This window comes from Gossypium hirsutum, chromosome D02 (assembly GCF_007990345.1).
Source record: "Gossypium hirsutum isolate 1008001.06 chromosome D02, Gossypium_hirsutum_v2.1, whole genome shotgun sequence".
Lineage (NCBI taxonomy): Eukaryota > Viridiplantae > Streptophyta > Magnoliopsida > Malvales > Malvaceae > Gossypium > Gossypium hirsutum.
Genome location: NC_053438.1, coordinates 3,133,539 through 3,160,547, shown reverse-complemented (window position 1 = coordinate 3,160,547; position 27,009 = coordinate 3,133,539). Strand labels below are relative to the sequence as shown.

At 30.1% G+C, this 27,009-nt stretch overlaps 2 protein-coding genes and 1 long non-coding RNA gene across 8 annotated transcripts in view; 2 read left to right on the top strand and 1 right to left on the bottom strand.

Moving 5' to 3' along the window:
* Nucleotides 1–13,600, top strand: part of LOC107942609 (receptor like protein 21) — a 170,246-nt gene extending 156,646 nt beyond the window's left edge. The window contains exons 1-14 of one of the 6 annotated variants that reach the window (XM_041088043.1): nucleotides 5,620–6,075; nucleotides 6,219–6,377; nucleotides 6,747–6,818; nucleotides 6,999–7,070; nucleotides 7,653–7,769; nucleotides 7,900–7,971; nucleotides 8,268–8,420; nucleotides 8,642–8,716; nucleotides 8,814–8,969; nucleotides 9,058–9,132; nucleotides 9,838–9,912; nucleotides 10,010–10,165; nucleotides 10,254–10,328; nucleotides 11,373–13,600. In XM_041088043.1, coding sequence (XP_040943977.1) covers nucleotides 5,670–6,075; nucleotides 6,219–6,377; nucleotides 6,747–6,818; nucleotides 6,999–7,070; nucleotides 7,653–7,769; nucleotides 7,900–7,971; nucleotides 8,268–8,420; nucleotides 8,642–8,716; nucleotides 8,814–8,969; nucleotides 9,058–9,132; nucleotides 9,838–9,912; nucleotides 10,010–10,165; nucleotides 10,254–10,328; nucleotides 11,373–13,519 — 3,810 coding nt within the window. In that variant the 5' untranslated portion in view covers nucleotides 5,620–5,669 and the 3' untranslated portion in view covers nucleotides 13,520–13,600. Of the gene's footprint in view, nucleotides 1–5,619; nucleotides 6,076–6,218; nucleotides 6,378–6,746; nucleotides 6,819–6,998; nucleotides 7,071–7,652; nucleotides 7,770–7,899; nucleotides 7,972–8,267; nucleotides 8,421–8,641; nucleotides 8,717–8,813; nucleotides 8,970–9,057; nucleotides 9,133–9,837; nucleotides 9,913–10,009; nucleotides 10,166–10,253; nucleotides 10,329–11,372 lie in introns of those variants that run through there. The other 5 variants (XM_041088044.1, XM_041088045.1, XM_041088046.1 and 2 more) reach the window with 5 other exon arrangements.
* Nucleotides 13,601–14,360: 760 nt separating this feature from the next.
* On the bottom strand, nucleotides 14,361–15,145 carry LOC107944296 (uncharacterized). Its single transcript, XR_001696183.2, has 2 exons — nucleotides 14,779–15,145; nucleotides 14,361–14,660 (listed from the first exon to the last, which is right to left on the bottom strand). It is a non-coding gene; the product is annotated as an uncharacterized lncRNA (long non-coding RNA).
* A 1,248-nt stretch (nucleotides 15,146–16,393) lies between these two features.
* On the top strand, nucleotides 16,394–20,912 carry LOC107944295 (receptor-like protein 13). The gene is made up of 3 exons (XM_041089409.1): nucleotides 16,394–16,706; nucleotides 18,413–18,559; nucleotides 18,686–20,912. Exons 1-3 carry the CDS (start codon nucleotides 16,394–16,396, stop codon nucleotides 20,818–20,820), a joined length of 2,595 nt encoding a protein of 864 aa, XP_040945343.1. The 3' UTR covers nucleotides 20,821–20,912.
* Nucleotides 20,913–27,009: the final 6,097 nt, after the last annotated feature.

Sequence of the window (27,009 nt, the reverse complement as noted above, 5' to 3'; positions counted from 1 at the left end):
CATGACTCAAGAAGTGGGTCAATTTCAAAGTCTCTGAGATATGATACGATAACAACCATCCCACTCTTCCACTCTCTCTCTTGCCGCCCTCTTCTCCCCATTTTTCTCTCCATCTTTTAATTTTCTCTAATTTCTCCCCATTAGATTTTGAACTCAACATCAACTTTTGACATTTGATAGCTAAAATATATGTGGGATGTATGATATATGATGGGTTAATTATTTGTTTTGTTAAATTACAAAGTAGAAGTTTTAAAGTTCAAATATATTTTATGTTTTTATACATTTTGTATATTTAGAATTTAGTTCTCTATTTTGAGTTTAGTCATTCTATTTTTTGGATTTAAAAATTTTAATCTAATTGTTTTCACCGTTAAAATTTTTCTATTAAATTCACTTGTGTGACCTTTAGAAATTATATATATATTTTTTCACTAATGTTAAAACCAAGGCTATCCAACACAGTTTATTCAGTGACCTGATCAATCATGGACTTGATCAGTCAAGAAAGGAGACAGTCTGCACATATTTATATATTGGCCTTTTTGACATATGCCTTATTTGATGATCTTTATTAAGAGGAAGATTATCTTTTCTTTTAATGCAATTAGTGTTGGAGCTTGGCTCAAGATTTTAACTGGTGGGGCTTCAGTGGAAAACGGTTGATTGCTCTGTTGAATTTTCTCACTATGCTATAATGTGAATTAGAATGGTGTTCATAAAAGTTTTTGGCTGATATCGGTTTTGGTGACTTATTGGACAGCGTGGCTGGTATGAAATGATTTTGTGTTCGACAGATCTTTCGATGATAATTGATATGTTGTTGTTTCATTCCAAAATGAGATTTATGTTGTAGGCAAGGGTGGTGCATGTTGTTTTTCAATTTCTGAAGGGTTCATGGTGGTTTTGCCCAGTGTCACTCGTTAGATTCCATACCCACACGGGTAGGCGAAGTTCAACGTGGCCGGAGTTGATAAGGATGGCGAAGTTGGTAGTTATGGGGTGTTGAGAGATGAGTAAGGAGTGGCACATTCATGATGTTTTCGGTCGATGAGGCTATTGGGACTAAAATAGCAGAGGAATTCTTGACCGTTGTTGTTATGGAATATTTTTGTTGGTATTGATCATTGTTTCTCAGGCTGGCTAGAGTTCTCTTCGTATTGTGGATAGGTAAGGTAATGGTATGGCTGATTCTTTGGCAATGGCAAAGGTGAGAAGGCTAGCATGTTTTAAAGCTTGGGGTGAAATGTTTTTCATTTCTTTAGTTGTTTGCATAGAGGGTGGAAGTATCAGGTTAGCGGGGTGTTTTGTATCATTTTTGTTTATGAGAGAGGTTTACTTTTACCAACATCTTTCTATTATTAATACAATCTTATTGTTCGAGCGAAAAAAAAGGGGGGCCTCATGGAAATCTTCATCTTTGTCCTTAGAACTAAAATTATCAACAAAGTTTATTTTTAATTGTGAAAATTATAATAATTTAATATCATAATATTAATTTTAAAAATGATAATTATTGACACCATTTTTTTGTAAAACAGGGTCGACTTGGATTTAAAAAATGAAAACGAAAATGGGAGTCGCCACCAATCTTTTTTGATGAGGTGTGATCGGGCCACCTCGAGAAGTGGTTGTTTTTAATAAACAATTTAATTTTATTAAAACAACGATTTTGGGTCCACGAAATTCAAGAAAATGGATTCGGGAGTCGGTTACGTACGAAGAAGGATTAGCACCCTCGTAAAGCTCAAAAAAACTGGTACCTAGTTGATTAATTAGTGTCTTAGTGTCGAAGATTGAAAACTTTGAAGAGTTTTTAAAAATACGATCCTAAAAAAAACTCGAATAACATTGATTTAAATTTAAGATTCTCTTGTTCCGAAAGAATATCACATCCAGCACGTTAGGGCACAATACTTTAAACCATCGAAACCAAGATCACCTTATGGTTTCAAAAAAAACGTACTTTGAAGTTTTAAGAGGATATTTGGCTATTTAGTCAAACGAGAAATCGAAACCCAGCACGTTAGGGCACACTTTCTCGAATTTCTAAATGCAAAATATTGCCTTTATTATTTTTTTGAGAACTCCTCATATCGAGAAAACAACATGTCATATCTAATGCGTTAGAACACAACCTTGGGGTCACAGCGATGATAGTCGGTACATGTGACTTGAAAGATGCCTAAAAACTTCAAGAGCATAGTGTTGTATAAATCCTTTGGAGAAATTTTTTTGGTACATTGATGCCAACTTACAACAACCCTTTGCCACTACACCGTGGCTTTGTTGGCTTATGTATGCACTCTCTTTGTCTTTATAGGTCACCAACTTTCTAATGTCTAATTCTTGGCTATGGACTAATATAGTTCCTTGTTATTGCAGTGCATACAGAGCATTGTACATAGTGAACTGGATTTATCGGTACTTTACTGAAGACCACTTTGTCCACTGGATAAGTATGTACTCTTCTCTGTCTCCCTTCATCTTTTACTCCAAGTCGGTAGCCATGGGTGTATGACGAGTGTGTCAATATATCTACCCCAACACATTTGTTATGTACTATGCTATATGTGTTATTTCTAACACCTTGTTTACATGATTGCTGCCTTTCAGCTTGGATTTGCGGTCTTGTCCAGACATTGCTTTATGCTGATTTCTTCTACTATTACTTCCAGAGGTAACCCCCTTTCTCACGCTCTGGAAAGCACTTCATACCTATGTTAATGATTGCAACTTATTTGATTATTATGCCTGCAGCTGGAAGAACAACATGAAGCTCCAATTACCAGCTTGAGATTTTAATGGTGCAAGTTTTGTAGTAGCATACATAGATATAAGGTGGTCAAACTGCTTTGATAACTTGTGCTTGATATTTTATTCATTTACCCCTTAGTTACTAACAAATTTTAGCAAGCTTTTAAGCAGCATAGCTTGGTTAAGGCCCAAATTCTATATGCCTTCAGAGATTGAATTGCATAATCTTATGTGGATATCCAAGGATATTGATAAGTACGTTTGGTTAAGGATTGAAAGTATATATATTAATTAATTAAATATGAAGAAATTAGATGAGTAGTAAAATTTATGCCTAGACTTACATCATATGGGTTCAAATTTATGAGTATTTCAATTAATTTTAATTTCACTATGTTATATTGTAATATCATGTAAAAAGTATCATAAAAGCAGACATAAGTTTTCCACCAATTAGAACTTTTTTGAAAATTGATGTGAAGCCCCAAATGACCGTCACAAGTAAGCATATTAAACGTGTGAAGAGAAGACCTTATTTTTCCACATAACTAAAAATAAATTTTCATATAAAAACTAAAAACTAGAAATTGACATATAATAATTCTCAAGGTTAAGGTTGACGTGGTCAATAGTAATGAACTTATGTTTAAAGTTTGGGTTATTTTTCTCAATTATAAATTAATATTTTGTTCATTGTAAACTTTGCGAACAAAATTTAATATATGATGCATATCTGATTTAATTTTATTTTTATTTGATAAAATTTTCATTATTATTCATTATTTGTTTTACTCATTAATAAAATTTGGTGTTATTATTCATTTACCCAATACATCAAATATTACCTTATATATATTTCACTCCCTCTAACTATATCTCAATGGAGAAATTGAAGGTCATTCAAGGAAATGGTAATGTCCATTTTCCACAAAACTAAAATTTTCCACACGACAGAAACTTTCTTGGTCAAACAAGTTGGATTTGGCTTCTCCAATAACTTAATAATCTGTACTAAAATTTTCCACACAATAGAATACGAACTCGTTCTCCTAAATATTTTGAAAAATAAAAAAAATTTAATATTATGAGTTATCGAATTATCAATTTAATTAAAAAAGTTGAAAGATACATTTTTTAAAATTTTATGAAACTGAAGAGAGACAAATTAAGATACCTATTCTTGGGGCCATAACGACAACTAGGATTATGATTTCACATTTTCTAAGTCTTCATTTTTGTTAATTAGGAAAGCTAATGGGCATCTCCACTAAATTTTCACCCACAAGAATATACGTATTAATTTGTTTTTCTCAATTTCCATGAGAGGGGCTATATAAGCTTAAAGTTGACTAGAAGTCAATACTCAACATTTAAAAGTTAATGCAATGAATTATGTGCTTGTTGATATATGGAATGATATTTTCTTAACAATTTCCTCTAACTACTTCGTAGATGGTGCTATATTACATCACAATGGGTGACCAAATGTATATAATTTAGATTTTTAAGCAAATATTATATTTTATCTTTGTCCATGAATAGTATAATAATAAGGATTAATATTTGGTACATTGTCAGTGGAGTTTTTAAATTCCATAATTAGGGTTAGAGGATTGACACATGCCAATTTTTTAATGTTGCTTGTGGGATGCACTTGAATTGTGGTTCATAGAAGGAAATTATTATATAAACTAAGGTTTAATTCTACCATAGTTCTTGTACTTTAGTGAAGTTGTAGATTTAATTCCTAGACTTTAATTTGATATTTTAGATATCTGTTAAATTCATTAAGTTCTACTATTTTCAAATTTGGTGTGGCAAACATATTATCATATGTGTAATATCACTAAAATTCAAAAGAATGAGAAATTTGTACATATTATCAGATGTCAATATCAAGTTGAACATTTCAAAATCTAAAGTAATAGTTCAAGTATTTATTTTTCCATAAAACCAAAATTTTCTACATGATGGCTTTTTTTGGGGCTATTAGTTAAGAGGAATTTTTTTTAATAACCCAATTTAATTAACTAATTAAAAAATGGTTCAAGTAAAACTCAAGTCATATTAAAAATAATTATTTATAAATTTTATGTTTCAAAAACTAATGAATGTTCAAAGAATAGTGAATTATTAAAGAGAAGTTATATGATAATGGATAGTTTTAAAGTAGTGGTCTAGTAGAAATAAATAGTTTTTTTATAAAAAATATTATATAAATAATTAAATTTTATAGTTATTCCTATTTTTTTAAAAAAATAATGAATGTAATATTTTTTTAAAATGTTAAATTAACTCATGATATTAATTAAATCAAGAAATTTTATAATAATAGAGATGAAAAAAACTAAATTTTCAAAATCAAAACCTAAAACGCGCAAGAATAAAAGCAATCTGAAGACTTAAAATTTCCATTAATAAAACCAAAATCAAAGAAGTAAAATTTCCATGAATAAAACCAAAAATGAAGACCTAAATTTTCCATTAATAAAGCCAAGTCAAGACTAAGTTTGTATAAGTGTAAGAAGGGTATAAATGAAACTCACAAGAAAGTCACATGAAGAATTTTATAACTCCAACTACACGATTTTATGTCCACCTCTCACTTTTCATATTTTTTTGGCCATTCATTTTTCAAGATTAACATTAGCATTCTTGTGGTCCGTTCATCCTTTCCTAACCAATTTCCACCAAGAGTTTTTGCAATAAGGAATTTACCTAAATAAGAAACCTAGATTGATCCAACTTTTGAGGAATTAATTAATTATATATTATTTTTATATTATAATGAATTAGTGGGATGCAGTATGTTCTGCTTGTATATAAATAAGAAGCTTAGGCTTCTTAGATTATATACATATAGAAGTTAACAAAAAGTAACATATAGCTGAGAGAGAAGTGAAAATAGAGAGATGATGATGATGGAGTGGAATTGGTTAAGGTTTATTAGGATGGCAGTAATGTTGTTGGTGTTAGAAGGATGCAGATGGTGTACTACTGATGCTTGTTTAGAGCATGAGAGAATCGCTCTCTTGCATCTCAAGCCTTTCTTCAATTATCAAAATCAATTGCAAAGTTGGGTTGAGGTGAAGGGTTCAGATTGTTGTAAATGGGAAAGAGTTGAGTGTAACACCACCACTAGGAGACTCATACAACTCTCCCTTAATTCTTCAAAATGGGAAGACAGTATGGGATACAACACGAATAATAGGAATCTCAATGCCTGGTATCTCAATACCTCTATGTTTCTTCCCTTTGAAGAATTGAAGAGTCTTTATTTGCGGGGGAATGCCATAAGTGGTAACCTTGAAAATGAAGGTCGTGCCTCTAGTTTTTCCTTAATTACATCTTTTATTATCCCACTACTCTTACCATCGTTAATTTGCAATTACTTATATTTTATTTTATTTTATGGAAGAAAAGTCACTAACTTGTATATATTTAAAAGAATATTTCTATAGGCTTTGGAAAACTATCATCCACATTGAGTAATTTGGAGATCCTTGACTTAAGTTTCAATTACTTGAATGATAGCATTTTGTTATCTTTGAGTGAGCTTTCATCTCTCCGGTATTTAGATCTATCAAGCAACAAAATTGAAGGATCAGGTCATCAAAGAGGTAAATTAAGTTTGGTCTGGTGTTAGTTTTTATTTGTATAGTAGAGTTTGAGGATGGTCTTCTAGGCTTGGTACCTAGTTTTCCATTCTTTTTATCCGTCGTAATTCCACTTTTGCTTTAGTAAAATTTTCATATGGCTAAGAAAGAAAAAACAATTAACAAGTAAATATATATATATCAGGTTTTCAATTGCTTTCAAGACTCAATAACTTGGAAACTCTTGATTTAAGTGGGAATTCTTTGAAGAATAGCATTTTGTTCCATATGAGAAATCTTTCATCCTTGATTTAAAAATCAATGTATGTTCAAGTTTGATTTTATCATACGATGAATATATATAACTAATCAATATTTGGGATTGAATTTCAGGATTGAATAATTTGTCAAACTTGAAATACTTGGATTTAAGTTGGAACAGAATTGAAAGCATCTCAAACAAAGGTATAAGTACAGTATTTATATGTCAATTCATATTAAAGGTAGACTGGTTTTATATGTTTCTTTTTTACTTTAAAACCAATTTTTGTTTAAGGGACAGTTAATGTTGCAATATGTCTTTGCTTTTATCATATCATGAATATATATATATATAACTGATCAATATTTGGGATTGAATTTCAGGATTGAATAATTTGTCAAACTTGAAATACTTGGATTTAAGTGGCAACAACATTGAAAGCATCTCAAACCAAGGTATAAGTACAGTATTTATATGTCAATTCATATTAAAGGTAGACTGGTTTTATATGTTTCTTTTTTACTTTAAAACCAATTTTTGTTTAAGGGACAGTTAATGTTGCAATATGTCTTTGCTTTTATCATATCATGAATATATATATATATAACTGATCAATATTTGGGATTGAATTTCACGATTGAATAATTTGTCAAACTTGAAATACTTGGATTTAAGTCACAACAACGTTGAAAGCATCTCAAACCAAGGTATAAGTATTTGTGCGTAGTAACTTTCTTGACTGACTATTATTCCAAAAGGCAATGACAGACTTCAAATGTATTTTCTTTAGTGAATTTTTATTGCAAAAATGGAGTATTATTATTTATTTAAGTTTTGTAGTAACTAATTATATAATATATAAATGAGGTTTTCAATGGCTCATTAAATTGGAAATTATTGATATAAGTTGGAATTATTTGAAGAATAGCATTCTTTAAAATAAATTCATGTTGAAGGAAAAGTTGTTGCAATAAGTCATTTGATTTTATCATATCATGAATATATATAAGTAACTAATTGTATAGTATATAAATCAGGTTTTCAGTGGCTTTCAAGGCTCACTAAATTGGAAACTCTTCGTCTAAGTGGGAATTCTTTGAAGAATAGCAGTTTGAGTGGCAATCAGTTGGGAGGAAAACTGCTTCATATTCAAGGTAGACTGATTTTACACTTTTCTTGTTAACTTTAAAATAAATTTATATTCAAGGAAAAGTGGTTGCAGTATGTGATTTGATTTTATCATATCATGAATATAACTGATCAGTATTTGAGATTGAATTTCAGAATTGAATCATTTGGCAAACTTGAAGTACTTGGATTTAAGTGGCAACAAAATTGAAAGCATCTCAAACAAAGGTATAAGTATTAATTTGTGCATGACTTTCCTAACAGACTTCAAACAAAGGAAAAATTGTTGCAATAAGTCATTTGATTTTATCATATCATGAATATATATAAGTAATCAATATTTGGGATTGAATTTCAAAATTGAGTAATTTAAGTAGGAAGGTATCTCAAACAAAGTATTTATATATTGAATCAATTCATCGGAAAGCTTGTAAATTGGCTCTTCCTTCTCAAACAAACATTTTTCCTAACTATTTATATCTTGAATGATGTTAACTATACTAATTATTTTCTTCCAATGATAGATGGAACACAATTGAGGCTAACAAACTTGGAGGAACTTGATTTGAGTGGTAATCTCTTTCGGAACAACACAATTTCCTTTTTGCAAGGGCTTTCAAGCCTAAAGTCTTTGACTTTGTTCAACAACCGTTTGCAAGGCTCATTAGATACTAAAGGTACTAAAGCTATAACTTTGTTTTTCTTGATAATTCTTTCTAGAGCCTTTTAAAATTAATTGTTTCAAATTTGAACATTCACATTTCACGTTTGAGGATTTTTATCTTCAATTCAAGTTTTAGATTTACTTTTTTTTTTCATTTTTATTTCATTAAAATATTAAGTAGAAATTAAAATTATTAACATAATGATTTTTTGAATTGGACGTGGATATGTATAGGATTGAGCAATTTAACAAATTTGAAGAAACTCCATTTAGATGGGAATCAAATTGAAAGCTTTCAATCCTTTAAAGGTATGCATTTATATTTAACCAATTACCTAAATTCTTACATATAATTAAATTTTATGCCAATTCATTTCAGTGATGAAATTATATAAATCTTTTGTAGATGGTGGTAGAAAATTGGAGTTGACCCACTTGGAAGAGCTTAATTTAGATGGAAATCACTTCAATACTAGTGTATTTGCATCCCTTAACAAGCTTTCAAATTTGAAATCTTTGAGCATAAGGGAGAATGGATTGAAAGGATCAATAGATATGAAAGGTAAATATATTAGTCTTTTTAACAAGAATATAATAATGTTTGAAGAGAATATAATGAAGTTGATTAATTGTTGTTTTTGTTTTCCTAGATTTGGAAGCATTTATCAACTTAAGGGAACTAGATATGGGAAATAATGAATTGAAAGATTTGGTGATCCACCAAGGTATCATTTAATTAAACTTCCTTTTTTTTAATTTAGAAATTTAATTTTGATCTCATATATTATAATAACGGTTATTGTCATAAATATTAATAAAGTTATATCATATCATACTTGAAAGTAAAATATGGGTTTGGTGAAACATTTTCTAAATCATCCATTATAATGTGTTTTGACTTTGGTTTGAAACTAAAATTCTTTAAAATTTTCATCATTTTAAAATATTAATGTTTATAATTATTTTGTTTGTATAAATATATTTTTTAAAATAATTTATTGAATTTTCATGAGATAAAAAATAATTATAACAATAAAAAATGATATTATAAGTAAAAATACATATATTTATGGGAAAATATGTAATATAACTATATTTTAATTTCATATATTTTTAATAGTATAAAACATAAAAATACATATTAGAGTTAAATAAATGGCATTTTTTGGCCAAAAATAAATAAATGTCAATTTTGAATAATATAAAAAAACTTCAATTTTATGAAATTTAAACATACATTTTGAGGTGCTTAAACTTTTTTTTTAAAACTTTTTATAAATTTCAAAATGCACATGTTGTTAATTTTTTGGTTTAAAAAAATGTGATAGGTCTATGTACTCTTTACAAATTTGTAATTTAATTCTTGTATTTTTATTTTCGGGAATTTGATTAACATAATGATTTTTTGAATTGTGCGTGGATATGTATAGGATTGAGCAATTTAACAAATTTGAAGAAACTAGATTTAAGTGGGAATCAAATTGAAAGCTTTCAATCCTTTAAAGGTATGCATTTATATTTAACCAATTACCTAAATTCTTACAGATAATTAAATTTTATGCCAATTCATTTCAGTGATGAAATTATATAAATCTTTTGTAGATGGTGGTAGAAAATTGGAGTTGACCCACTTGGAAGAGCTTAATTTAGATTTCAACCACTTCAATACTAGTGTATTTGCATCCCTTAACAAGCTTTCAAATTTGAAATCTTTGAGCATATGGGGCAATGGATTGAAAGGATCAATAGATATGAAAGGTAAATATATTAGTCTTTTTAACAAGAATATAATAATGTTTGAAGAGAATATAATGAAGTTGATTAATTGTTGTTTTTGTTTTCCTAGATTTGGAAGCATTTATCAACTTAAGGGAACTATATATGGGCGGCAATGAATTGAAAGATTTGGTGATCCACCAAGGTATCATTTAATTAAACTTCCTTTTTTTTAATTTAGAAATTTAGTTTTGATCCCATATATTATAATAACGGTTATTGTCATAAATATTAATAAAGTTATATCATATCATACTTGAAAGTAAAATATGGGTTTGGTGAAACATTTTCTAAATCATCCATTATAATGTGTTTGGACTTTGGTTTGAAACTAAAATTCTTTAAAATTTTCATCATTTTAAAATATTAATGTTTATAATTATTTTGTTTGTATAAATATATTTTTAAAATAATTTATTGAATTTTTATGAGATAAAAAATAATTATAACAATAAAAAAATGATATTATAAATAAATAAAAACATATATTTATGAGAAAATATGTAATATAACTATATTTTAATTTCATATATTTTAATAGTATAAAACATAAAAATACATATTAGAGTTAAATAAATGGCATTTTTTGGCAAAAATAAATAAATGTCAATTTTGAATAATTTAAAAAAAAATCTTCAATTTTGTGAAATTTAAACATACATTGAGAGGTGCTTAAACTTCCATTGCAATCTTTTTATAAATTTCAAAGTGCATATGTTTTTAACTTTTTGGTTTAAAAAAATATGATTGGTCTACGTACTCTTTACTAATTTGTAATTTAATTCTTATATTTTTATTTTCAAGAATTTAGTCCCTCTTTTTAAAAAAAATCAAAATCCTAGTTCAATTGTTAAAATTGTTAAATTTTTAAAATAGTTTGTTGGTGTGACATTTTGAAATAAAAAAAAACTTGATAACAATGTAACTAAAAAATGACGTAATGAACATGGATTTAATAAAATAATTTTAACAATATTAATAATTAGACTTGAATTTTGAAATTTCACATTTGTAAAGAGTAAAAAGGAAATATGGCATATTTTAACTTAACTCTGTTTTTGGGCCAAGATTTAGTGCTTTAAAATTTTCATTTAATCCGCTGAGTTTACTTATAATTCTTTTGAATTTTATTTATTCAGCGAGTAAAATACCTATTTGATTTTTTTATATACTATTTGAATTCTTTCAGGATGGTGTGATCTAAGGAACCTTGAAGTGTTGGATGTGAGTGAGAATGCACTTGAGGGAATGCTTCCTCATTGTTTTAGTAACTTGACATCTCTTCGCGAGTTAGATATTTCAAGAAACCATTTTCAAATTCCGCTGTCATTTGCACCATTTGCAAACCTTTCAAACCTCAAAGCCCTTTCGATTGATGAAAACAAGATGGTATTGGAACCTTCCTTTTATACCTCAATCCCAAAGTTCCAACTGGAAGTCATTAGTTTGTCAAAGTGCATAACATCTCAACAACTCAGTCGTAAAGTTCCTACCTTCCTTTACTACCAATATGACTTGAGATATGTGGATCTTTCTCGAAACAATTTCAGCGGAACAGTCCCAACTTGGTTGTTAGAAAACAACACAAAATTAGAAGATCTCATCTTGAAGGGTAATTCATTTACAGGTCCTCTCTCACTTTCGTCGGCTCTTATTTCTAATGTATCTTCAATTGACTTATCTGAAAACAAATTACAAGGTCAAATTCCGACTGGTATATGTTCAACTTTTCCACATTTGAGGCGGTTATTCTTATCCAAGAATGCTTTTGAAGGTATTATCCCACTTTGTTTAAGTGGCATGAAGGATTTATCATTTTTAGATCTATCAAACAATCAATTGTATGGAAAAGTACCAGAAGAGTTGATCACGAAAGGCTCACTGACCATTTTGAGACTATCAAATAACAACCTCAGTGGAAATGTAGTTCCTGTGATTCTCAGCGCAAATGGGCTGGAGAATTTATATTTGGATGGAAATAATTTTTCAGGAGAGATGACAAATGTTGATGTGTCTACTTTTGAGTTTCCAAATTCACTAAGCGAAATTGATCTCAGTAACAACAAGTTGCATGGAAAGCTCCCAAGATGGATAGGGAATGCATCGTTTCTGCAGAGATTAGCTATGTCCAACAATAGTTTTGAAGGTTCTATTCCAATGGAATTTTGCAAGTTGAATAGGTTGGAATTTTTGGATCTTTCTCAAAATAATTTATCTGGCTCTATACCATCATGTTTTAATCCACCATACATAGAGCATGTCCACCTCCACGGGAATAGACTGAGAGGCCCACTATCACTTGCTTTTTATAATAGCTCTTCAATAGTGACTTTAGATCTTAGAGGAAACAATTTGACAGGTAGTATTCCAAAATGGATTTACACGCTTTCTTCTTTGAGTGTTCTTCTCTTGAAAGATAATCATTTTCATGGTAAAGTTCCTGTTGAGTTATGCAAGTTGCATTCTTTAAGCATCATAGATCTTTCTCAAAATATGTTTTCTGGACCTATACCTTCTTGTTTGGGAAATTTATCTCTTCCAATGCAAAGGAAGAAGATTCTAGAAATTGGGTTCTTTGGGCCATCTATAGAAGAGCATGAAACAACACGCAGTATGATACTAAATTTGGGAATGGATTCTTACTATCCTAGTAGCTACTTAGAAGAAGTAATAGAGTTCACAACAAAGAGTGGGTTCTATTCATACAAGGGCGACATCCTTTCATATATGACTGGGATTGATTTATCTTGCAACAACTTAACTGGTCATATCCCACCAGAATTAGGGAACTTGAGTGAAATCCATTCTTTAAACCTTTCACACAATAAGTTGACCGGAGTTATACCCTCGTCACTCTCAAAACTACATCAAATTGAGAGTTTGGACCTTTCTTACAACAACTTAAGTGGTGAAATCCCAAATCAATTGGTAGAGTTAAACTCTTTGGAGGTTTTCAGCGTGGCATTTAACAACTTGTCAGGTAGTATTCCCGAACCAAAAGCTCAATTTGGGACCTTTATTGAAAATAGTTATCAGGGAAATCCGTTTCTTTGTGGAGTTATATTGCATAAAAGTTGTTCCAAAACCGATTCACCATCAACGATATCAACTGTATCAGAAGATAAAGGAGAAGATGGTTTGATAGATACTTATGATTTTTGTGTGAGCTTTTTGGTTTCTTATGTAGTTGTGTTGTTGACAATTTTTGTTGTCCTCTACATAAATCCATACTGGCGAAGAGCTTGGTTTTCTCTTGTTGGGAAATGCATTACCACCTGTCGCTACTCAAATGTGGGCAATTTTCTTACTTATCACATTTTCAAGCGATGTGTTTAGCTACTCAAATTGTGATTTGATTTCCACACCTAAATGTTTAATTATGCTAAGTTGAGCGATAATGAATATTTTGTTGATTTTGCATTTTGAATAAAAGCTCTTTTATCTTATGGTTTTATCATTTTCAACCATCTATTTCTTTTTCTTCTATGAAATTTAATATAAAATCATAATCCATTATTATGTATATGCAATACCTCTTTAAATTAAATTAAATTAAATTAACTGCCAAGCGTTCACTAGTGCATACTAAAAAGGAAATCTAATGTAAAATTAAATCAAACATACTACAGAATTGAATCTAAAACTGGAATATTTTAAAACCTCACAAACAATGCAATTCTTTATTCCTCTTTTTCTCTCAAGTTATTTTGTATCATGTTATATTTTACATAATTATTCGTATCATCAAATTTTAAAAAATATTTAATATTTTGATATCATGTTCATATTATTCTTTAATTCACAATATATTTTGTATAATATGTTATAACAATTCAATTTAAAAAACAAGCAATTATCCTATTTTTGCGTACCGTATTATACATTGACATGTTAATAATTCGTTTTACGTAAATTTTGACATGTTCGTATATTTTAGTCATTATAATTTTATTATTTGTAATATGACATGTTTTACTTACCCTTAATATTGTGTCATGATAATTATAACTCGATTGGCAGTCTACCAAATAATTTTTCTAATAAAAAATAATATTTTATTCTATTTACCAAATCTTTATCAACTTTATATTCTCACCAACAAAACATACATTCAAAGTTCAAATAAGTTCCCCACCCATTTTTTTTACTGCAATACTCAAGAATATGCTCATCATCAGAAATCTGAAATATTCCACTTTAATTAACATTAATTATGATTCTGTAAACAACAAAAAAGTGTGATCCTTTGAAATGGGATTGGTAAAAAATCCGCATGTGTAGTGTGTGAAGAAGGTGAGGTTGTCTATTCATAGTGTAATAAGTAGGTAATTATAGTTGATCCTACGAAATCAAAATTAATTCAGGTATCTATATATTCTGAAGACCGGACAGACCTTAGAAGCTCCTTCAAATTTGCAAGAACATGTCGTGGTCCTCAACTCTTTACACCAATGAAATTCAGAAGTTGCTCTATATCCTGCAATCACAGTAAAGATTATGCAATCGTTTCAGAACAAATAACATAACAAGCAAAAGGCGATCAAAATACCGTGATCTCGATAATGTTCTTTGCCGAAAAGGAACATTAACTTAACCTTAAAACATCAGTGAAGGCTCATCAGATTTGCTTAGCAACCTCACATACACATGTAAAAAGCTTTGCTTTTGGATGTAAGGTGTGACTATCATCACAGTCTTTCCTAATTAGCTGATTGTAATACCCAATTTGCCCAGCCCACAATAAAAAACCAAATAAATAAAAATTAATTAAAACTCAAATAGTTCACAGCCCAATAACAATAAAAACCAAACCCATTTACAGTGACCCGGTACAAACCCAAAGTCAGATGCATCTAGTCCAACTACACCCAGCCCAAATACCTAGCCCAATACAAATATCAACACAACCCTAGCCCAAAACAAAAAAAAATCAGAAAACCCTAGCTGCAACAGCCCTCCTTTTTTATAAAAAAAATCAAAATCCTAGTTCAATTGTTAAAATTGTTAAAATTTTAAAATAGTCTGTTGGTGTGACATTTAAAAAAAATTTAGTAGTAATGTAACTAAAAAAATGACGTAATGGACATAGATTTAATAAAATAATTTTAACAATATTAATAAAATAATTTTGAATTTTAACTTAACTCTATTTTTGGGCCAAGATTTAATGCTTTAAAATTTTCATTTAATCCGCTGAGTTTACTTATAATTCTTTTGAGTTTTATTTATTGTTGAGTAAAATACCTATTTGATTTTTTTATATACTATTGGCATCTTTAAAGGTAATATAATAATTTTAGTGTAGACGTGTTTTATTTTATAAATATTATTTATAGTGTAGACATGTGAATTTTGAATAATTTAAAAATATCTTCAATTTTATGAAATTTAAACACACATTTAGTGTAGACATGTTTTATTTTATAAATATTATTTATAGTGTTGTTGATTGGAGTTTGAAAATTATACAACTTAGCTATATCAGTTAATTACTTATATTAAAAATAATATAAGAAAATACTAAAAAGAAAAAAATAGTATAATTAATAAAATGGATGAAGAGTTATATTAAAGTTTCAACATCTTCTCTCTATCAAAATTTATCTCAGATAAATCATGAATAATCTAACTCATAAAATATATATATATTTATATACTTCATTTCATTCACAGAAATAAAGCATTCTACTTAGTAGAGGCTTTCTATAATACCGTTATCTAATACCTCTTGACATTGCTTAGATTCAAATGTGTCGAGCAGTTTGGAGGAAATATATCTTGACTATTCTACTCTCAACACCAACATTTTGCAAAGCATTGGAGTATTCGCTTCTCTTAAAACATTGTCTTTATATCATTGTGGACTTATTGGTCCCTTACCTAAAAAGGTAAATAATTTTATGGCTCAAATTGATTTCTTTATGAGCTTTCTGTAATATATTATCTCCTATTCTGTTTTATAAAGCAAAATTTAATTGAAACTTCTTCCATGAATTTATTTATAAAATTTTCAGGATGGTGTGATCTAAGGAACCTTGAAGAGTTGGATGTGAGTGAGAATGCACTTGAGGGATGCTTCCTCATTGTTTTAGTAACTTGACATCTCTTCGTGAGTTAGATATTTCAAGAAACCATTTTCAAATTCCGCTGTCATTTGCACCATTTGCAAACCTTTCAAACCTCAAAGCCCTTTCGATTAATGAAAATAAGATGGTATTGGAACCTTCCTTTTATACCTCAATCCCAAAGTTCCAATTGGAAGTCATTAGTTTGCCAAAGTGCATAACATCTCAACAGCTCAGTTGTAAGCTTCCTACCTTCCTTTACTACCAATATGACTTGAGATATGTGGATCTTTCTCATAACAATTTCAGCGGAACAGTCCCAACTTGGTTGTTAGTAAACAACACAAAGTTAGAAGATCTCATCTTGAAGGGTAATTCATTTACCGGTCCTCTCTCATTACCGTCAGCTCCTAACTCTAAAGTGTCTTTAATTGACATATCCCAAAACAAATTGCAAGGTCAGATTCCAACCAACGTGTGTTCACCTTTTCCACATTTGAGCCACTTATTCTTATCCAAGAATGCCTTCGAAGGTGATATCCCTCCTTGTTTGAGTGGCATGAAGGATTTATCGATTTTAGATTTATCAAACTATTAGAATATATCCCATACCTTGCCCATACCTTTCCCATACCTACCCATACCTTGGAAAGGTCAAAGTTATGGGCACCAAATATTTATTTAGTGTTGGGCATGGGATAATAGCAATTTTTGGTCCCTAAGTGAATAGGGACTTTGCAAGGTGGCCCTTGAATCTCAACTATAAATAGGCCAACCATTGCTCATTCTCATCATCCCACATTTGCCATTCTCTACTTAAGGCATTGTTCTCTCTCCCTATTTGTAAAGTTTCATTTGTATTTTGGAGTGAAATATATTTGGTAGTGCCCGAGGACGTAGGCAAGATTTGCCGAACCTCGTTAAAATTCTGGTGTTCTTTACTATTTATTGTTCATATTTTGTGAGTGTGATTGTAGTGATTTATTGTGCTATTAAATTACGATAGAGGGATATTCTGGCTAGGAAAGACTTGGTACTTAAGTGATCCTCGTGATTCACCTCTCTTTCCTGGGAATTGAACTTAGTGTGATTTTTTAGTACAATAATTTTACTCTTTCACACGCTTCCGCGCAACAATTGGTATCAGAGCCAGGTTCGTACTTGGGGAATACGACCGTTTACGGTACTATTCACGTATATGACACTATTCACGTATACGGTACTATTTACGTATACAGAACTATTCACGTATACGGTACTGTTTACGTATACAGTAGTTGGGATTGAGGAGAAAAATGGCAAGCATCGTCATCAGCAAGGACTATTGTGACAAATGCAAAATTTGAAGTAGAGAAATTTGACGGTACCAATAATTTTGGTATGTGGCAATGTGAGATCCTGGATGTCTTATGTCAGCAAGAGCTAGATATAGCCCTTGAAGAAAAACCTGACAAGATGGATGACAAGGAGTGGGCCAAGATCAATAGACAGGCGTGTGGTACAATCCGCCTATGTTTGGCCAAAGAGCAGAAGTACTCTGTCATGAGGGAGACATCAGCGAAGAAGTTATGGGATACACTGGAAGAAAAGTTTCTAACGAAAAGTCTTGAAAATAGGCTTTATATGAAAAAGAAACTTTATCGATTCACGTATGCACCCGGTATGTCGATGAATGACCATGTGAACTCATTCAATAAAATTTTAGCAGACTTGCTAAATTTGGATGAGAAATTTGAAGATGAAGACAAGGCATTATTGTTGTTGAATTCCCTTCCTGATGAATATGATCATCTTACCACCATATTGCTTATAGTGTGGATGAGAAATTTGGATGAGAAATTTGAACATAAATATTATTTATAGTGTTGTTGATTGGAGTTTGAAAATTATACAACTTAGCTATATCAGTTAATTACTTATATTAAAAAATAATATAAGAAAATATAAAAAGAAAAAAATAGTATAATTAATAAAATGGATGAAGAGTTATATTAAAGTTTAAACATCTTCTCTCTATCAAATTTATCTCAGATAAATCATGAATAATCTAACTCATAAAATATATATATATTATATACTTCATTTCATTCACAGAAAATAAAGCATTATACTTAGTAGAGGCTTTCTATAATACCGTTATCTAATACCTCTTGACATTGCTTAGATTCAAATGTGTCGAGCAGTTTGGAGGAAATATATCTTGACTATTCTACTCTCAACACCAACATTTTGCAAAGCATTGGAGTATTTGCTTCTCTTAAAACATTGTATTTATCTGATTGTGGACTTATTGGTCCCTTACCTAATCAAGGTAAATAATTTTATGGCTCAAATTGATTTCTTTATGAGCTTTCTGTAATATATTATCTCCTATTCTGTTATATAAAGCAAAATTTAATTGAAACTTCTTCCATGAATTTATTTATAAAATTTTCAGGATGGTGTGATCTTAGGAACCTTGAAGTGTTGGATGTGAGTGAGAATGCACTTGAGGGGATGCTTCCTCATTGTTTTAGTAACTTGACATCTCTTCGTGAGTTAGATATTTCAAGAAACCATTTTCAAATTCCGCTGTCATTTGCACCATTTGCAAACCTTTCAAACCTCAAAGCCCTTTCGATTAATGAAAACAAGATGGTATTGGAACCTTCCTTTTATACCTCAATCCCAAAGTTCCAATTGGAAGTCATCAGTTTGCTAAAGTGCATAACATCTCAACAACTCAGTCGTAAAGTTCCTACCTTCCTTTACTACCAATATGACTTGAGATATGTGGATCTTTCGCATAACAATCTCAGTGGAACTGTACCAACTTGGTTGCTAGAAAACAACACAAAGTTAGAAGATCTCATCTTGAAGGGTAATTCATTTACAGGTCCTCTCTCACTTTCGTCGGCTCTTATTTCTAATGTATCTTCAATTGACTTATCTGAAAACAAATTACAAGGTCAAATTCCGACTGGTATATGTTCAACTTTTCCACATTTGAGGCAGTTATTCTTATCCAAGAATGCTTTTGAAGGTATTATCCCACTTTGTTTAAGTGGCATGAAGGATTTATCATTTTTAGATCTATCAAACAATCAATTGTATGGAAAAGTACCAGAAGAGTTGATCACGAAAGGCTCACTGACCATTTTGAGACTATCAAATAACAACCTCAGTGGAAATGTAGTTCCTGTGATTCTCAGCGCAAATAGGGTGCCGTATTTATATTTGGATGGAAATAATTTTTCAGGAGAGATGACAAATGTTGATGTGTCTACTTTTGAGTTTCCAAATTCACTAAGCGAAATTGATCTCAGTAACAACGAGTTGCATGGAAAGCTCCCAAGATGGATAGGGAATGCATCGTTTTTGCAGAGATTAGCTATGTCCAACAATGGTTTTGAAGGTTCCATTCCAATGGAATTTTGCAAGTTGAATAGGTTGGAATTTTTGGATCTTTCTCAAAATAATTTATCTGGCTCTATACCGTCATGTTTTAATCCACCATACATAGAGCATGTCCACCTCCACGGGAATAGACTGAGAGGCCCACTATCACTTGCTTTTTATAATAGCTCTTCAATAGTGACTTTAGATCTTAGAGGAAACAATTTGACAGGTAGTATTCCAAAATGGATTTACACGCTTTCTTTTTTGAGTGTTCTTCTCTTGAAAGATAATCATTTTCATGGTAAAGTTCCTGTTGAGTTATGCAAGTTGCATTCTTTAAGCATAATAGATCTTTCTCAAAATATGTTTTCTGGTCCTATACCTTCTTGTTTGGGAAATTTATCTCTTCCAATGCAAAGGAAGAAGATTCTAGAAATTGGGTTCTATGGGCCATCTATAGAAGAGCATGAAACAACACTAAATTTTGGAATGGATTCTTACTATCCTGATAGCTACTTAGAAGAAGTAATAGAGTTCACAACAAAGAGTGGGCTCTTTTTGTACGAGGGCAACATCCTTTCATATATGACCGGGATTGATTTATCTTGCAACAACTTAACTGGTCATATCCCATCAGAATTAGGGAACTTGAGTGAAATCTATTCTTTAAACCTTTCACACAATAAGTTGACCGGAGTTATACCCTCGTCATTTGCAAAACTTCATCAAATTGAGAGTTTGGACCTTTCTTACAACAACTTGAGTGGTGAAATCCCCAATCAGTTGGTAGAGTTGAACTCTTTGGAGGTTTTTAGTGTGGCATACAACAACTTGTCTGGTAGTATTCCCGAACCAAAAGCTCAATTTGGGACCTTTATTGAAAACAGTTATGAAGGAAACCCTTTTCTTTGTGGACCTATACTGCATAAAAGTTGTTCCAAAACTGATTCACCATCAACAATATCAACTGTATCAGAAGATAAAGGAGAAGATGGTTTGATAGATACTTATGATTTTTGTGTGAGCTTTTTGGTTTCTTATGTAGTTGTGTTGTTGACAATTTTTGTTGTCCTCTACATAAATCCATACTGGCGAAGAGCTTGGTTTTCTCTTGTTGGGAAATGCATTACCACCTGTCGCTACTCAAATGTGGGCAATTTTCTTACTTATCACATTTTCAAGCGATGTGTTTAGCTACTCAAATTGTGATTTGATTTCCACACCTAAATGTTTAATTATGCTAAGTTGAGCGATAATGAATATTTTGTTGATTTTTGCATTTTGAATAAAAGCCAAATATCCAAATACCCTCTTAAAGTTTCAAAGTATGGGTTTTGGAAACCATAAGGTGATATTGGTTTCGACAGTTTAAAGTATCGCATCCTAATGTGCTAGATGTGATATTCTTTCGGAACAAGAGAATCCTAAATTCCAACCCATATTGTTCGAAAATTTTTAGGATCGTATTTTTAAAATTCTTCAAAGTTTTCAATCTTCGACACTAAGACATTAATTAATCAACTAGGTACCAATTTTAGGCGTTACGAGGGTGCTAATCCTTCCTCGTGCGTAACCGACTCTCGAACCTATTTTTTTGAATTTTGTAGACCAAAAGCATTGTTTTAATAAACCTAAACCGTTTATTAAAAACAACCGTTTTACGAGGTAACCCGATTACACCTTATCAAAAAAGATTGGTGGCGACTCCCATTTTTGTTTTCATTTTTCAAAACCCAAGTTAACCCCATTTTGTCAAAAAAATGGTGTCAACAATGAACACCGAGATTATTTATGTAGTTTGATTTTGGTCGACACATTGATGGATATAAAGGGGGGCAGGTGGGGGCAATGTTTTAGAAATTTACATAGCACCTCCTTAAGATCAACTTTATTACATTAAACCCCCTAAAAATTTAAATTTTGCCCCCCTAAACCCCCCAAAAAAACACCAACCCCTTTTTAAAGTTTGTCCCCCTAAGTCGTATTTTTGGATCCGCTACCGAGTCTATATCTGTGGAGTCTTGCCCAGAGCAATGGTTCACTATCTTTCTCGTAGTGCAACTAATTATTTAAGTCTTAACTAGGTCTAACACTCACCAATTTACCGATCTCACCGTCGTACAAAGACTAGATACTCTCCCTCTAAAATTTAATAACGTAAGGCTTTTATTCTAAAATTTATCAACTCTTATTTTCAAAATCAATAACGTAATCTTAAAATGAACAAGTAAGACAATGAAGCAATACCTAAAGAAGTGACTATTGTTTCAAGCACACAATCAACCATAGAATCAACCTTCAACTGATAATAAAAATTTCAATTTAAAACTCAAACCTAGCTAAAATATTGTATAATTAAATTTCAAGCCTAGTCATAACTTAAAATATATAATTTTTTAATAATAAATCAACACAAAAATTATAAAAACTTTCGGATATTCATATTTTTATTTTGCTAATTGAATCTTGTTTGATTGGTATTAATATTATTGTCAATACATGAAAATGTGGATTAGAGTTGTTTATCATTCTATTTAAAAATTCGGGAAAAATTATGAATAATTCTAAATATTATGTTTTTTTATTTTAGTGCGGTATATAATGTTATCATTAAAAAATTGAAATCTACTCATATTGCATGAAAAACCAAGAAAAAATATAAAATATATATATATATATATCCTTAATATTCATAACTATCATTTTAACAGTATCAAAGAAAATATTAAAATTTCAAGAAATAAAATTGTGTACGTATACGTTTTTGCAATCAGATTTCAAAGGTTTAAAATTCCCAAACCCAATGTGACCGCCGCCAATTAGTTCGTAGAACATCCTTTTTTCCACAAAACTAAAATTTTCTACACCACATAAACTTTTTTGGTCAATCAAGTTGGATTTGACTTTACCAATACCTAGATGATAGAGTACGAAAGATTAATTATCATATTTACGCTAATATTTTTTAGAAATAAAAAAAAATCAATATTTTGAGTTAATGAATTACTACTTTAATTAAAAATTTAAAAGACACCATTTTTTTAAAGAAATTTATGAAATTATATTTTAATATAATTAAAAAGTTATAGTTTTAACTTTATAAAATTTATTATTTATCTTTGATCCCGAAAAGAGACAAACTAACATTAATGAAATTTGGTGTTATTATTCATTTACCGAATACATTAATAAAATTTTTGAGTCGAATTCGAATGACTTGCGGGTACAAAAATATAAATTAACCGAATATTAAAATACTTCACCAAAAATGAAAAGTCTATTTTGAGCAAAGGGTGTTTTTGTGTTGGATTATCACGATATATATACCTCAAACGAATTTAACCGAATATTAAAATACTTACCAAAAATGCATTTTACCATATACATAGATGTAGAGGTGGCTGGGTTCGGGCCAGACCCAGAAAAAAATTTCAGCCCATTTCCTAGGCCCGGTGGCCCGGGGAAAAATACTAAGCCCGGCCCAGCCCGACCCTTTTTTATGATAGAAAAAATTGATTTTACCATTTTAATAGCCTATATTTTTATAATTTTTAAAAGATTAAATTAACTTTTTTTATTATTTGAGGGGCAAAATGTAATTTTACCATTACTATTTTAAAATTTTATAAATTATAAAGAGTTTAAAAAAGAATTTTTATTTTTATTTTAGAGTAGAACCCTTGCCCATGAAATATCATATCAACAAATTTAACAATACTAATAATTAAAATTTAAATTTAAAATATTAAATATAAAAACTAAAAATTTTAAAATAAAAATAAAAAAGGGGGAGGGAATGGCTTAGGGAAATAGGAAATGGGAAATGGGGAGGGGAAATGAGAAATTTATTTAAAATATATATATATTTATTATATTTGGGAAAAAAAATTTCCCGAGGTCCGGCCCGTTTTCTAAACGGGCCTCGTTTTTTGCCCAAACCCATATTTTGGGCTTATATTTTTACCCGAACCCTCTCATATTTTACCTAAATATTTAAGTGTGCTAAGTTGAGCGCTAAGGAATATTTTGTTGATTTTTGCATTTTTGAATAAAAACTCTTTATCTTTGGATTTTATCATTTTTCAACTATCTATTTCTCTCTTTTATTTTAATGAAATTTAAAGTAAAAAAAATCTATTATGATGTAAATGCAATAGCTCTTTGAATTAAATTAGATTTACGGACAAATGTTCACTAATGCATAACTAAAAAGAAATCTAATGTAAAATCAAACCAAACACACTAGAGAAATGAATCTTTTAAAACGTACCTCCAAAACAATGCAATTTTGTATTCCCCTTTCCTTCTCAAGTTATTTTGTATCATGTTATATTTTATATATTTAAAAATAATTAATATTTTAATATCGAGTGTTATTGTTTTGGATATTGTATAACTCTTATTTTATTGTTAATTTTGTTACTATTTTAGAGGCATTTGTTTGTTAAGTTGCAACTATGTTAGTGTTATTTAAGTATAAAAAATATATTTTCAATTCGTTGAGAAACCTTATTTTAATGTTTTAAATTTATTTTTATATAAAAAATAATCTAAAGAAAGTTGATACGGGCGGGCCGAGCTGGGTTTAAGTTTAACTTTTTTTTTTATCTGGACTAGGCTTAGGCAAAATTTTAAACTCATTTTTCAGGTCGAGTCCAAGCCTAGCAAATGGGCTTACAAGCCTAGTAAATGGGCCTAACATTTTGCATCGGCTTGGTACAACACGACCGATGACTAGGTATTGGATTTGTTTTTTTTTTAATGTGGTACCTATACTATTTTTTTGTTCAATTTCATACATGTATTTGAAAAAAGTTATACACTTTGATACATAAAAATAACAATGTTAACTTTTTAATTATTTAATTAACAATTTCGAATCTAAACCATAATTTTTTATCAAATCAACCTTGAAATTTGAATTATATCACATCCATAAATTATATTTAACAAAGTAAACACAAACTTAAACAAAATCATAAGTAACACAAATCATTCTATTAAAAAATCATAAAATATTTAAACCTAATATTTGATAATAATAATTAATAGGAGGGAAAATTCTTATGACCCAAATTACACGATATTATGTCCAAGTCGTACTTTTGGTTGAAATGTCAACTACAAACGACAACATTGAAAACCAAGCACTAACCGGAGTGTTCAATAAGTTCATACATCTTAATTAAATTTATTATTAATATTTCAAAATTTAATTTAATTAGGATATATTATTGATTAAGATAATGTAGAAACGAGGGGTACTTGCTTTGCAAACTGAAACTAAATACATAAAATATAAAGATATCCAAGATTGTTTACGCAGTTCAACTTCAATCTACATTTGTAAAGTCTTTCCCAAAACAATAGTCCATTATCTTTCTCACAGTACAACAAATGATTTAAATCCTAACAATGGTTTAACACTCACCAATTTAGTGACCTTATCATTGTACAAAGACTAGATCACTCTCCCTCTAAGCTTACCCCTTGAAAGTTTAGTTTTGCAGCTCAAGAAACTCTCTTGATTACTTATAGAAATAATGCACCCATAAACAATTCCTTGAACAACTTTGTACTCTATCAAGTTCTTAGCCTCTTGATTTGTCTCTTAAGCTTGGCAAAACTTAAGTTTGTATACTACTTAACTTGTGTTTACATTAGAATTACAATCTAAACAATTCTTTATAAAGAAGCTAAAAACTAGCATAAGATATTACTTCATAAGAGTTCCAATTCAATCCAATGCCTTCAAAATATGAAAAGAGACTTTCCTTGTTTGACAAGCATTTTACTTTGGTAGTAAGAAACCACTCTCCAATTTAATTTCAACCCAATTGATTTTCATGTTATTAGCTTTACTCATCCAAATATCTTCAAAACCAATAGTTTAAAGCTTTTGTTTTAAAATTTCCCAAGTCTTAAAATAGGCAAGTAAGACAATGAAATAACGCCTAAAGGTATGACCACTATTTCAACCACAGAACCAACTTTGTCTTCAAATGTGTCAACAGACAATAAAAATTTCAAGTTAAAACTCAAATCTAGCTAAAATATTGTATATGAAAATAAATTAAATTTCAAGCCTAGTCAATCTTGATAGCTTAAAATATATAATTCTTTTAATAATAAATGTCGAAACCATTTTTTGAAAAGGAAATAGTTGTCGATTTTAGAAAACAAAGATTGGAGTCACCACCGATCTTTTATGGAGGTGTAATCGGATCACCTTGTAATTTTAAAGATTTTGGTCTACGATATTCAGAAAAAATAGGTTCGGGAGTCGGTTACGTGCGAGGAAGGATTAGCACCCTTGTGACGCCCAAAATTGGTAATGAATTGATTAATTGATGTCTTAAAGTTGAATGTCGAAAATCCAAAAAGATTTTAAAATACGATTCCCCTTTTTATCAATATTATTTTAAAAAACTTGAATAAATTTTAACGAGTATAAAAGACTTGCTCGTCTCGCGGATAACAAAATGTCGTATCCCATAAGTTAGGATGCAACATTTGAACCCTTGAGTGCAAGCTCGCCTTTAATTTTATTAAAAATCCGTATATTTTGAAATAAAAAAAATTTGGTCGTTTTGGTTCGACGAGAAAATCAAAACCCTATAAGTTAGGGCATGATTTCTCGAGGTTCCAATGACGACACATAAGTTTGCCTTTAATTAAAACTTGGGTATTTTAAATTCGAAGGATGTTTGGTCGTTTAGATTTTTACGAGAAAATAGGAACCCCGTAAGTTAGGGCACGACTTTCTCGAATTTCTAAAAACGAAACATTGTCTTATTTTTTTTAAAAAAAATTCTCTTTTGATCAATCGCGAGTATAATACTTTGAACAAAGCGTACTTGTTTCGTTTGAAGTATAATAATGAATATGTAATACCAATTGTTGCCTGGTAAAAATAATAATAAACCAAAACAGAAAGAAAATCCAAATAAAGAGCCCATTTACATGGCCCAATATCATCAACAGATACAAACCCAATAACCTAAATTACCCTAGCCCAATAACTAACACCCAAATTTCCCAAACCCTAGCTTCATGTTTAGCGCCGCAAGCCCCTAGCAGTCACTAGCAGACGTCCCAAGCGCAACACATCTCGGGGCTGGCATCTCAACGTGCGCCGTTCGCTCGCACGACACCTGCAAACAAAACGAACTCAAAGAGTCCAACAGAGAGAAAACAGCAAAATAATAGATAGATGCGATTTTATTTTTCTTTTTCGGGCTATAAAAGCCTTTGAAAATCTGTAAAAAAAGGCAGGGGGATAGAAAAAAATCAAAAAGAAATACAGAGAAATACAAAAGGAAAAAATATTGAGAATACAAAGTTTTGTTTAAAGGTGATTTGCGTTTTATTTAATTAGCCTAT